The 14,151-nt window shown below is 39.3% G+C and overlaps 1 protein-coding gene across 3 annotated transcripts in view; it reads right to left on the bottom strand.

Annotated features, from left to right (window-relative positions):
- Positions 1-243: 243 nt before the first annotated feature.
- GPR63 (G protein-coupled receptor 63) overlaps positions 244-14,151 on the bottom strand; it is a 40,483-nt gene continuing 26,575 nt past the window's right edge. For 2 of the 3 annotated variants that reach the window (XM_079781176.1, XM_079781177.1), the window contains exon 2: positions 244-5,694. In XM_079781176.1, coding sequence (XP_079637302.1) covers positions 4,287-5,546 — 1,260 coding nt within the window. In that variant the 5' untranslated portion in view covers positions 5,547-5,694 and the 3' untranslated portion in view covers positions 244-4,286. The remainder of the gene's footprint in view (positions 5,695-14,151) is intronic. The other variant, XR_013814018.1, reaches the window with a different exon arrangement.

The raw sequence follows: 14,151 nt of genomic DNA, 5'->3' as shown, positions 1-14,151 counted from the left end.
CTTAAAACTGTTTAATACTAATGCTTTCCTGCCAAGTTTCATTTCATCCTTAACTATCCCAAGAACTTCTAAAATTAGAGTATACACCAGGTTTGAGGTCAAATATGAAAATAAGAACCCAAAGAAAACAAGATTTGAAACTAAATTCAGATTTTAATTTAACAGAAAGTATTATTCATGACAAGTTTTCTAAGATAGAAAGAACTAGTCTTTAAAAAAACTCCACTTTTAGAAATGTTAAACATTTATTAACTTTCTTATTGGGAGCACTTTTCCTGGTTGTAATAAGAATATGCACAAATAACCATACTTGTTGATTTCTGAATATTAACAGTTCCAAATTCAAAGTGTTTTTCCCCCATACAGGTCAGGTACTGTTTTAAAATAAATTATTTTTAATTACAAAGTCCTAGTACCAATATATATCTAAGAAATGTATTACCATTTACCTGTAATAACAAACATGTGTTTTGATATTTTTATTATAAAAACTGAGTTTTCAATGAAGGCAGTTTAGATGGACTGTCATTGAGAAAATAAATTTGAATTAAGCAGTCCTTTAAACTAAAAATCATGGCAGAATAATATGTCAAGCAAGGGAAAATGTTTCTGTGATACATACATAAATATTTTCATGTAAACAAAAGCAAAGACCAAGAAAAATGTAAATATCTTTGTTAGCAACCAAAATACATGGATTTGAAAAGGTTATTTTCTCTTCTTCATGCTTCCGTTAAATGAGACTGGCAGAAGGAGAGCAGTGGGTATCAGAGGACTTTACATTCTCCTCATCCTCTTCAGGAGGTTTCATACAATAGACACCTCTCCGGGAGAAGATATTAGAGGAATTAGGCTCCAGAAAGTCATGACTTTCAAATATTAAGTCACTCTTTCTGCTCTCCTGTGAAATGAGATGGTTTATCAGAATTGTGTCAGCTGAAAGAAGGTAACTCTATTACTGGTGAGATCCAGCACTAACACACGTGGCAGCAAATTAGGCACAACGATGAGTACATTTTCCTCCGGATGCGGATTACCCATGCACGAGAAGATAATGGCTTCCAACACAAAACAAGCATTTTTGAATAAAACAGACAATATTGAAATGGGTATATTTTCGACAGAAATGATTACTGAAGTATGCCCCTTGGACCACCTGCATCAGAATCGGGCAGGGTACTCAACCAAATAAAAGTGTGCATCCCTGGGCCCAATGCCAGACACTCTGGAGGCCCTGGGCATCTGTGAATGCCCCCCTGGGAATACTTAGACACATATTCATATTAAAGCTTGAATATCACTACTCCAAACTATAGGGGATTTCTTTTGACCACACATATTTCACTATGTCTTTCATGCTTCTTACTTTCTAGCCAGAAGGAAAATGAAAACAAAAACATTTCTGATTATGTCAGTCAGTGGTGATTATTAGTAGTGGTATTTATTTTCCCCTCAAGAAAATACAGGGGACTAGGCAACATAGGAGTCTGCACCTAATTTTTTCAAAGGTACTCCATAGTACGTTTTTTTAAAGCTTTCAAATTGTATACATAATAAAAACGTTCAAAATGATTTGTAAACTGTCATCTGATCAAGATTATCCAGTGTAAAGAGAACTGCTGATCGGTGTTGCTCAATTCTCACAAAGGCCCCTTTTTTTCTTTCTTCTTTCTTCTTCCACAAACACCGAGCATCTCAGCAGGCAGTCCAGAGCTCTCACCAGATGATGCACTGCCTAACAAAGCAGCACAAAAGTACCTAAGGATTGCTCATAAAAAAGGACAAAGAAAGCCCAAACTCAGTCTCAACTCCAAACAAAAAGCAGTCTCAAGACCTACTGCCAATATATATTGTAAGATGAATACAGAGCATGCTTACTTTCCTTAGAGAAAGTCTAATTTCAAATATACTTATTAATATCTGCTTGAAATCCAGTTGAAAATGGAAAGCATGATACACTTCAATGTGCTACTAGTATCGACTATAGTGTTTATATTCTATAAGGTCCCTATGGATGCAACAGTTTTACCTGTGAGTAATAGAAGTAGAAACCAAAGAGGTAGGTGACTGTCATCATCAGATGATCCCAAATCAACATGTTAAATAATATGTTCGCATCTGAAAAAAAAGTTCTTCAACTGGAAAATGAGTTCCAACACTGTTACAATTGCAAGAGCAGGGTTTCCCAGATCTTTTATGGTGTCATCAAACTTTGGAAGTCCTAGCTCCTGATCCTGTGCCACGTGCTCTTCAGATGGTCAATGTTAAGAAATAGCTAATGGAACAAAATGTAAAGAAGTAATACTGGGGACCAAAGAGTGAAGCCAACGTCAACGGGGCGCTTCAAACATCTCCACTCTCACATGGAGGGAAGCACATTACAGTTGGGCCAGACCTCAGATTCATCTAATCCAACTCTCTGGTTGTACAACTGAAAAAACAGAGGTTCACAAAACACTAAAATTCCAAAAAGATGCTAAAAATAAAAAAACGTTCATGGTTTACTTACCTATTTATAAAGCCCATGGTGTAGCCACGGGGCTGCACTTTCAGCCCCTGTAGCTTCGTCTGCAGCCCCAGCCCTGTCAGCTCTTTTATCACGTGTATCAGTGGCTCCAGGAAGAAGGGGAACAAAGGGTCTGGATGCACCAAGGGGGTCAGATCACCAATAAGAGAAAAATAATTTGAAACCCCAGACCAGCCCTATTACTACTTGCTCTGCGCTTGGACCAGGGCTTACCTTTGCTTCTATGTAGGAGACTCGCTTCGGAGCATATTCACCGACCCCAGCTCTGCTAGGGGCAAGCTCGGATCACAGTGCTGTCTTCGCACCCCTGGACCATTTAGAGACAGCTGAACCACTGGACGCCTCCAAACCCACAAAGCCAAGACCGACACACAGCTGTACCGACCTTCTCCGTAACCGTCAGTCCTTTTTTTGTAAACCAAAGTGTCACCTTATTCCCTGATCGTCTTATTTATCTACGATTTTAAAGTTCCACTGTGAAAGGGTGGTTGTGTGATTTCATTTCATGTTTATACTTCCCAGACTTTCTGCATTCGTTTCACGTCTTTTGGTAATTTAAAAGATGAAGTTATTTTTTAAAAGGTTTTATAGTCTTAAAAAAAAAAAAAAAGGATATGCAAAGCCCCCTCTCGACTATGAAACATCTGAACCCGAATTTGTGTCTGTGTGGCACAGGGAGACGGCACAGCTTCGGGACTCCCACAGACGTTTGGGGTCTCAGCTCTAGGACTAACCTTGGGCAGGATTTTAGTCTCTGAGACTTGCTTTCTTCATCTGTGAAAAAGGAAGAAATAATACCTACCTCACAGGATGCTGTGAGGATAAAAGGATACACAGTGCCTGGCACATGGTAGGTGGACAATAGTGGTAGGTCCTTCTCCCTGCCGGACTCAGTGAGAATCCTTGAGTAAAAGGCGTCACCACAGTCCACACCAGCCACTCCTCACTGCATCCCATTTAAATTTGCAAGAATGTTCTGCCTTCTTGACTTTGCCCTATTGCTCTAAAGAATTCTATTGTGCTTAGAAAAATATCTACATGCCTATGTTCTCTCCTTTAAAACTGTACATGCAGATAAAACATTTTTTAAAACGATCTTTCTAGAAATGATAATGCAATGTCTCCTAAAGCATAACATGTCATGTATAAAAACAATTCTGAAAAACATGACTGAATTAGTTTGTACATTATTTCCTAAAGTGCACCAAAGTAAATATTAATGACCTTTGAAATGTCACTAACCTCCTTGGGTTATTTCTTAAAACAAAAGTAAGTATTTATCTACTGAGATGTATGTGGTTTTTGGCTCCAATACAATGGCAAAAAGCAGCAGTGTTTTCCAGAAGAAAAAGAATAAACTCAACTAAGCACACCTGAGCAGCATCCCAAACACCGACAATTCAGTGTGACTGCAGGCTCAATAAAGCACAATCCTGATTCCTACTTCCAAAACAAAATCAACCAGAGATACAAAAACCATCTTCCCACCCTAAATAGAGGATTTCTGTTGAATCCTGGAGGTAACATCTGTGATCACTGCCCTATTGTGTATCCTTGGTAACAGAATTATAACTAGTCGCCATTCTTTCTTTATACTGCACCACACACACACACACACACACACATACACACACACACACACACACTTACACACAAACCTATAAAAAATGGGAAAGTGTAAGTGGAAAAGCCATGTGAAAGAAAATTCAGAGTCCAGTAAAGAACAACCATCACCCAAAATTTTAGGCAGTTGCCATATTCACACCACCGTCCGATGTTCCCCACACACGTAGACAGCACTGGGGCGTATCCGTCGCTTTGTGTGACGAGGGAGCTGCGGCAAAAACTTGAAGGACTTGGGCATCATGTCCAGGCAGGCCTCGTGGAATTTCTTAATCCTCCAGTAGTAAATCAGGGGGTTCAATGCAGACTTGAGGTAGCAGAGCCAAAGCAGCCAGGTGCTAATCTCAAAAAAGTTGTGCTGGTAGTAAAAGTGCTTATTGAACGTGGCCACAAGGCTGTAAGTGGTGAACGGGGCCCAGCAGACGATGAAGACAGCAAAGAGGATCAAGATGGTGGTGAAGGCACGTGTTTTAAAGCCCATGTCGATGCTCATCTGGAAGGGTCTCTGCAGACTCATGAGACCCAGTTTGCTGGCCTGGCTGAGGCATATACCCTCAGGGTAGCTATGGATCCTCAAGGCATTGTGCCGAAGAGTGTTGAGTATACCCATAAATGCATACAGTATCACCAGGAAGGGTATGAAGAAAGAAATAAGAGAAATCAGAATCACGTAAGCCTGGTAACCTGGGCTGGTTGTGTACCCAAACACGCACTGGGGGGCTCGGGCAGGTACCTGCAGGTCAGGGTTGCCTACAGCCAAAGGGAAAGCTATACAAAAGGAAGCTGCCCAAGAAACTGCAATCAGAACCTTAGCCCTATAGGGGTTTAGCTTGTCCTGCCTCTGGACTATGATAAGGAACCTATCAATGCTAATGATGAGCAGGATGGCTACTCCCTCAATCACAAACAGCCAGAAGAACATGGCAGATACCCTACAGAAGAATTTCCCAAAAATCCATCTGGTAGTGAGAATAGTTACCAAGGCAAAGGGCATGTTCAGCACTGCAAGCAACATGTCTGCGAACGCCAGGCTGGCCAGGAGGATGTTAATGGCAGATCGCATGGCGGCCTTTTGGTAAACCATGAGGCACACCACCAGGTTCCCGAGAAAAGACACAAACAGAATAAATATCATTATAGCAGAAAGGATGATTTGCTGAGGCAGGTGTAGGCTCTGATAAGCTGCTGGTGTTGGGGGTACAGCTGTGCTATTCACGGTCAAGGAACTCGTCCCCGTGGGAGCCAGGGTGTCAAAACTGTATCTAAGCAGCGGCCCAATGCCAGGGTGCTGGACTGGTGGCGGGGCCGTCATATTCACGTGCGTGTTTTCATAGACGACGTACGTCGTGTTGGTTGCCCCAGTCTGGGACGCAGTCAGGCCTGCGGAGAAGACCATGGCTTCAGCAGGAGGGAAGGCGCTAGCAGCTGAGCGGGCGTTCTTCCAGCATCTCAACACCCAGCAGCAGTTTCACGTTTCCCTGACAGGCTTGGAAACATGTTCTGGAAAACAGACAGCGCTCCATCTCCCACAGAAGTCCTTTTGCCTGAAAATAAGCCCAACATACGAAAAGTACGTGAGAAATGAGCTTCATAAATAACAGTTGACTTCTTACCTTTCAGCATGGAGGATCAGTTTGGCTTTCTTTAACCCTTCAACAATATTTACATCTCTAGCTCAAGTAGCACTAAGATATTGTTGTCCTGTTGTTTTATATTTAGTCAGCCATGACGGAAATTTCATGACACTCATGTACGATGTGAAAGTGAAAAGAATGAAAATGTATTACCACTTCAAAGTCAAAAGTCAGAACCTTACTTACTTTCTTTCAAATTTCCAGTAGCAACTTGGCCTTTCCACAGGCACTATTAATACAGGTTTTATTATCGGGTTCTCCTGAGAGTACTAATGTTTTCCTTAATAGCTTTTTTGGTACAGATTCATATTCTATGTTTACGTGAGCACAAAACTAGATGGCAAAAAAACCTGAACTCAGTTTTCTACTTACCACTTTTATTATAACACCTACTAGGTTATTTTCTATGAAAGGTCTGAAATAGTTTCCTGGCTTTCTATTTCTTTGTGTGTTTTTTTCCCAGAAATCTCACCATCACCACCTTGGAGAAGTTATTCAAAATGACAAGAAAAATCATATGTAAAAAGTCTTGATCATATTTTCAAGACTTCTTTTCTCTTTTCAAAGCTTTCTTTATATTCTCATATTCTCTCTTCTTTCCCATGACCACTAACTTGCATCCTTTATTTGATGATACAAATACTTCTATCTGAAAAGATCAAAGAAATTGAAAAATTTATTTTCCCTAAATTTGATAGATGTCAACCAAATAATGAAGATGGAATTTCTAAAGGAGATGCCCATAAGAATATTCAGCAGTAGAGAATCTATTCCAGAAAACTTACATATATTTGGTTATCTTACTCCAACAAGTTTCCAGTCATCTTTCTCTTATCCTTACCCCCAACTTCTGTAACCCTGAAGTTTTCAATAGGGGACTTTATTAGTCTACCATCTTACTAGCCCATTTTTGTGATGTGGATTGTTCCTTCTTTATTGCAGAGATAAGTTCTTTAATTAGGAAGAATCCTCTTTGGATTTCTGGCTAGATTCCTTTAATAAATACCAAAGATTGGGGGGGGGGAGGAATAAATGCACAGAAGCTTAAAATAACACTATAATTTGCTCGTTATTTTGACTTAGAATTAGTCATTTATTTTAGGGGTAAATGCCAAATGTTCACCTATTCATTTCTTGGGGTAGGGAGGGTGGAGGCACCCCATTTGACAGGCCCAAGATCCAGCATTGTAGACAAATCATTAGCTCTCTATCGTACTTGTTTCTCTCTACAGTCCCCTCTGTGGTCAAGGCTGAGTAAGGAGAGTATTTATCTGCTAGTTCAAAATATTAATTTTACTAGTTACTCTCACTTTCACAAATGCAAAATATACCTGACTGAGATGCCACACTAAGCCGGTGACTCTAAAATTTTATTAACCACAAAGGGCCAATGGCAGTTAGAAAGCTACATACCATAATCACCATATTTTCTTTAGAACTAACTAAATATATAAGAATAAAGACTGTGCTTGCTACATAAATCAGCCTCAATACAAGTCTATCTATAGGAAAATATAAACAGACAAATGTGTATCATCAGCCTAAAATAACAGCTATAATTGTGCTTGACCAAGTAAACAAACATCTCTCCATCCTGAAATAGTACACACTTCATTTTTTATTTTTTTATTAAAATATAATTGACATACAACATTAATTTCATTTCAGGTATACAACATAATGATTTGATATTTGTATACACTGTAAAATGATCACCACAATAAGACTAGTTAACATCTGTCATCACACAAAGTTAAAATTGTTTTCATTGTGATGAAAACTTTTAAGATCTATTCTCTCAAATATGCAATGCAATAGTATTAACTATAGTCACCATGCTGTATATTACATCACATGACTTATATATTTTACAACTGAAAGTCTGTACCTTTTGACCTCCTAGACCCATTTCAGCCACTCCCTACCCCCCACATTTGGAAACCACCAATCTATTCTCTGTATCTATGAGTTTGTGTGTTTTTGTTTGCTTCATTGTTAGAGTCCACATATAACTGAGATTACACTATACTTGTCTTTCTCTGTCTCACTTATTTCAGTTAACATAATGCCCTCATGATCCATCCATGTTGTTGCAAATAGCAAGATTTCATTCTTTTATATGGCTGAATAATATTCTATTATGTGTATTCATATATACATATACATTTATACATACATAGAAATGTATGTATATACATTTTCTTTATTCATTCATCCATCAATGAACACTTAGGTTGTTTCCATATCTTGGCTGTTGTGAATAATGTTGCAATGAACATGGGAGCAGATATCTTTTTATGTTATACCATTTTCTTTGGATAAATATCCAGAAGTGGAATTGGTGAGTCATATTGTAGTTAATCTTTTTAATTTTTGGAAGCACCTCCATACTGTTTTCCATAGTGGCTATTCCAATTTAAATTCCCACCAACATTGCATAAGGGTCCCATTTTCTCCACATCCTTGACAATACTTATATCTTGTCTTTTTTATAATAGTCATTCTAACAAGTATAAGGTGATATCTCATTGTGATTTTGATTTGCATTTCCCTGATGTACCTATTAGCCTTCTTTGGAAAAATGTCTATTCAGATCTTCTGCCCATTTTAAATTGGATTGCTGGGGGGCTGCTATTGAGTTGTGTGAGTTCTTTATATATTTCGGATATCAATTCTTCATCAGATATATGATTTGCAAGTATTTTCTCCCATTCAGTACATTGCCTTTTCATTTTGTTGATGGACACACTTCAAAACACTTAGTTTACTTTATCAGGTTGAGAAACAAAAACAAAAGCTGTAATGAAGCCAAAGCAAAACCACATTTAAAAAGACACTTTTTAGGTTGATATATATATATATATATATATATATATATATATATATATATATATATATAATCCCATTACTATTAAAAAAAAAACTTCTAATTCATTTGATTCAATTACTCATTCATCAAATATTTATTTAAGAATCTAGTGTGTGCCAAGCACTAGAGAGACAGCAATGAACAAATGGTTCCTGGATTTCTGGTTAAATGGGGCAGAGTGACCATAGATCCACATCTCAAAATCACACCAAAATGACAGTAGAGGGATTTAAAAGAAAAGGTACAACCCAAAGGACAAGAGGTGTGAATGAAAGACACATAAATAGATAGGGATTTTTATTTATTTTTAATTTTTTAAATTGATTTCAGAGAGGAAGGAAGAGGGAGAGAGAGATAGAAACATCAATGGTGACAGAGAAGCATTGATTGGCTGCCTCCTGCACGCCCCCTACTGGGGATCAAGCCCACAACCCGGAATCAAACCTGGGACCCTTCAGTCCACAGGCCAAACCGGCTAGGGCTTTCTAGACAGGGGTTTTTAAAAGCAAAAAGCAGATGGTGGTGTGGTAACTGACTGGACAGACCAGAACAGAGATCTCCTTATCCTCAATACTTCCAGAGAAATAGGCTTAGAAGAATCAGGCACACCCCGATCCTCAGAGAAGTTTTGGGTTGAGAAATGCCAATTAAAATACGACAGGCATCACAAACAAATTCATATTCTTTGCCCATAACAGGCCCTTATTACATGTCTAGAGATTCTAATTAGAAAATGGAATGATACACAAAGAACACACCAGGATGGAGGCAAGTATACTCCTGTTCTCTTAGGAGGTGGGCGGGACCGGAAGTAAAGAGCCACACAGTTCACTTCACAAGTAACTCACATTCCAACTTTATTTCATTAAAAACAAAACAAAAAGCAACCCCGTTCAGGGGGCAATCTGCTTTAAAATTAAAAAGAATAATCAATAAATAAATTTCTATCACAATTGCAATGTCTACTTTTGGGGAACTGAATTCTATTATTTTTTTTGGTTTACCTGTAGGTATAGCAATAGAAAGCTTTGAACAAACTAACCAAAAGAGAATATGTAACACTCAAGTGCAGTGGATGGGGTAGGGGAGGATTTATTTAAAGTTATTTTTATACAGAGAATATCATTATTGCACTAAAATTTCACTTACTTTCAAGGTATATCTAACTTAAACCCTATATGCAATAAAACTAAAGAGGAAAATGCTGTGTGAACATTTTAAGTATGAACCATAAGCAGTGTTCTGTTCTATTTCTGGTATTTTTCTAATTCCACCCAGAACGGTCACCACAAAAAAAAAAAATTATCATGATGGGACATTTAGTTCTTCCATGGACATTTTAAAAAATTAGATTATTAAGCGTGAGGATTTATTGTATTCATGTTACTTTTCCCCACAAATGTTATGTAGAAACTAAACTAAATGTCAGCAAGGGCCCTGTTTCAAGGAGAATATTCTACGTGACTTCTGGTGACAATTACAACTGAAACTCAAGTGGCAAGAAAGGTCAGCATTTAATAGAAAGGAATGTTAATTATAATTAAAAACTAGGAAAATGTATTTTTTAAGTGGCTAATAGAAGATTAACCTTCTGGAATCTTTATAGAAATACAAAAAGGCAAAAAAAAATTATGAGCCCCATGGGTGACAGGATTTATTAATATTCCTTTTGTCTCCTATTTCTATTTTTATTCTCAAGCTCACATTCATTAGGTCGTTGTTCTGCTGAGAATCTTTACCTGCCTTGAAACTATTATTGGGGAAAATACTGGCCAATTTAATTTCATCAACCTTTTTGAGTAGTTCACAGATATATTACTTACCTGTCATGGATGTTTCTCACAATGATATTTGTCTGTAAATGCAACATTTAGAGTGAAATACCAAGTTTTATTATTAGATAATGAACCTGTAATCTTAAAACAAAAGAGCCTGCCTAGACCCATAACTGCTATGTTAAAACTTGAATATCTGTTATCACCTATAAACTATTTGCATAGGGCAAGGGTGAAAAGTTTTGTTTTTTATGCCTAAGGGTGTACATGGGCACTCAGACTGAAATACACATGCTAATTAAAAGCAATTATAATTTAGTCTATTTTAGAAACACACATAAAAATTTTTTTAAGGTTTAAAAGCTTTGCTTTGTTCTTCTCATGCCATAAGCAACCTCCTCCTGCCTACTCCCTCAATTACCTGCATGCAAATACCTGATATACTGTATTAATGGTCCAAAGCTCACTTCTGAGTTCCAGCCTCATGCACCCAACTGCTCATTTAACATCTCCACTGGGATATCTCAAATTCTGCACGTCCCCCCTCTAAGCTACCCCACACCAGTGTTCTCATGCTCAGAGACTAGATTACCACCCATTTGGTTACACAAGCCAGAAACCTAACAGTCATGTTCACATCTTCCTCCCTCAGTTATGATTTATTCCATCCCCCAAAACTGTACATTTTAATTCTTAAATGTTGTTCCTATCAGGCCATTTCTCTCTAATGCATCTACACCATCCTGTCCAAACTACCAACAACTTGCATAAGGCAGCAACTTTTGCCTGGGTTATTCACAACTGGATTCCCAGCACCGATGACTGTGCCTGCCACAGCTGATGTTCAGCAAACATTTAAGTGGATAAACTGCCTCCTGCTACTGTCCACCCAATGCTATTCCCTGTTCACTTTGTGAATTCTTACTCTTCCATCACTATAGGAATCTTCCCTGGTCCCCTGACCAAGACAATCCCCACCTCTATTCTACTGTCTCATTTTAACATGTACTTCTCTGTGATAATACTCGACCCACAATCATTTTACAGTATCCATGGCATCCCCTGACTCATGCCTGTGCCTATGCCCACCCCACTCCGCCCCTACCCCGTCTGGAGAGCAAACTCCAGGAAGGCACAGATGTGCCATTTCTTTGCTCAGCACTGTATTCTGAAACCCAGTTAATAGCCTGGCATACAATATATACTCAAAAGCTACTAAATCACTAACAAAAAATTCTGTTATTATACTCATAACCCAATGCCTCCCTTTATTCCTTAGTTATGAAACACTTAAAATAAGAGTTCATTGTACAGTATTTCCTTCATAGTTCTTTACTGAAACATGTAGTGTATCTTGTCTATTTGGGAAGCAAACACAGGAAATAGATGAAACAAGTACCTGGTGGGATATGACCGTCAGGACAGGTTTCTGTCCTCTGCGTACTGAGCCACAGAGTCGCTCTAGTCTGAATACTTGTGTCCCCTCAAAATTCATATGTCGAAAACCTAAGGGCCTGATGTGACGGCATTAGGAGGTGGGCTCTTCGGAAAATGATTATGTCATGAGAGCAGAGCACTCAAGAATGGAATCAGTGCCCTTTTAAAGGAGGCACGAGGAAGCTCCCTTGCCCCATCTGCCATGAGCGAATACAGTGAGAAGTCAGCAACCTGGAAGTGGGCACCCAGATCTCAGACTCCCAGCCTCCAGGACTGTGAGAAGTAAGTGTCTGTTGTATACAAGCCAGCACCCCATCTGTGGTACTTTGTTACAACAGCCCAAACAGACTAAATAAATAAAGAGGAACACAATTATATAAACCTGTAGTCTAGAAATTCTGTCAGTGGAGGCATCAAATTCACAGAAACTAGGGAAATATGAATCTAATATTAAAACCTGAAGAGTAATAAAAATAAAACAGTATAACAAAAATCAGAGCACTAAAAAGCTCTTACAGACTATAAAAGGGAAAACTAAACTAGGAAATGAGAACGATGTTGAGAGAAGTTGGGAAAATGCTTGGGCCCCTGTTGGCATGCCTCTCTATATGTACCCAGTTCCACCTGCCACCTGGGCCTCCCTAAATCCTCTGGACCTCAGCTGATTGCCCAAATCTGACCCCGCACAACCCACCAAGGTTGCAGCTCCTCCAACCACTTCTTAACTCATGTTACACTGTTGGGCATGAGATCGCCTCTCCACTGGCTGCCCAGAGTGGCTCCTCATCCCAATCAAAGAGTGAAGGTCTAACAACCCTCCCTGGTGGGAATTTCTCCTGGGAGGATGTAGAGGACAGAAAGGATGTCGCCTCCTTACATCCCTGACTGACCACCAGGCCTGTGGAGAGTTCTTTAAAGTCTATCTGGAAGACAACTCACCTGATGAAGTTGTAGCCAGATCAGTAACACACTACGTTGCATTTGCTTCTCCTTCCTCCCTGCCTCCCTTCCTTTATCCCCTCACTCTTGCTGCCCAGAGACTGCACTTCCAGACACAGTCATCCAGTAGGCTAGCTTTGCCTCAGGCTATGGTTTCTAGAAAACCCCAGCTAAGAAACACCAAAGCACAGAAAAAGAGATACTGATCTAAAAAGGAATTATTACTACTACTTTTCTTCTATATCCTAATTGCAGTTAATGACTTCACCATCTATTTACTCCAACCCCAACCTTGGGAGTAAAACACCATTTCTTATTGTCCCTCTACCAGCACACCCAACCAGTCACTCTAGCCTGCCAATTTCACCTCCTAAGCATTTCCTATACTGTTTCCCTTTCTCTTACCCCTATGACCATGTCTCTAGTCCAGGTGGGAGCCTCCGAAATGGTCTCTCTTCCTCAGTCTTGTTCTTCCCCCGTAAATCCATCCATCAAACTGTAACCAGATGAATTTTTTAAATCCTAATCATTTAAACACTAGATTGAGTCCCATCAACTACAATTATGGTGACCATTTTTCACCTCAAACCTGAGGGATCCAACATACTCAGAACTGATAGGAATTCAGGGGCCAAGGGGCTATGAAAGGATGGTCACCAAAAATACGTGAACACAATTTCTAAAGGAAATCCTACTCTCCTTGGTTATAATATATCCACCTATTTTTTGTTTTATTTTGTTTTCTGACTCTTGCTCCTTCTCCCGTCATCGGGTAAAGGCAGGGTCACTGGGCCATGGAGGTAGTCAGTCATGTGACTGTCAAGCACTCCATCTCCATGCAGTGACTGTCCTGGGAATGGGCCCCTGACCCCTGCTGGTCCCTCTCTCCAGAGGGCCTTCCACATTTCTGTCAGGTCCCTTTTACACACCCTGACTTGCTTTAAGATACCACTCTCCAGGAATCCTTCTCAAGGCTGCAAACTGGACGAAGCACCTTCTCTCTGTGCTCCAAGTGTACCCTATGCAGTGTACCTCCAGGTTAGCACTGTGTTACAAAGACGTCATCTCCCCAGCAGCAAGGCACCTGTTAAAAAGTTTTTATTAGGTCTTTAAGCAAGGCCAGGTGGTAAGGAAGACTAATTTTAAAAAGTACTATGGGATTCCTCTGGATTAAATACATTCTGTAAATATAAGTACCCACAAAGTAAAACGCCCATCTCTGAACCCCTTTAATAAAGTAACAGAACTTTAAGATTAGAGATAACTTTAAACTTAGAGGAAAGAAGAGACACCAAAAGAAAGCACATTTCCTTTCTATCCATCTACTTCTACTTCCCATTTCCCTTC

The sequence above is a fragment of the Cnephaeus nilssonii genome (assembly GCF_951640355.1).
Source record: "Cnephaeus nilssonii genome assembly, chromosome: 9".
NCBI lineage: Eukaryota > Metazoa > Chordata > Mammalia > Chiroptera > Vespertilionidae > Cnephaeus > Cnephaeus nilssonii.
This window is presented reverse-complemented; position numbering and strand designations above follow the sequence as displayed.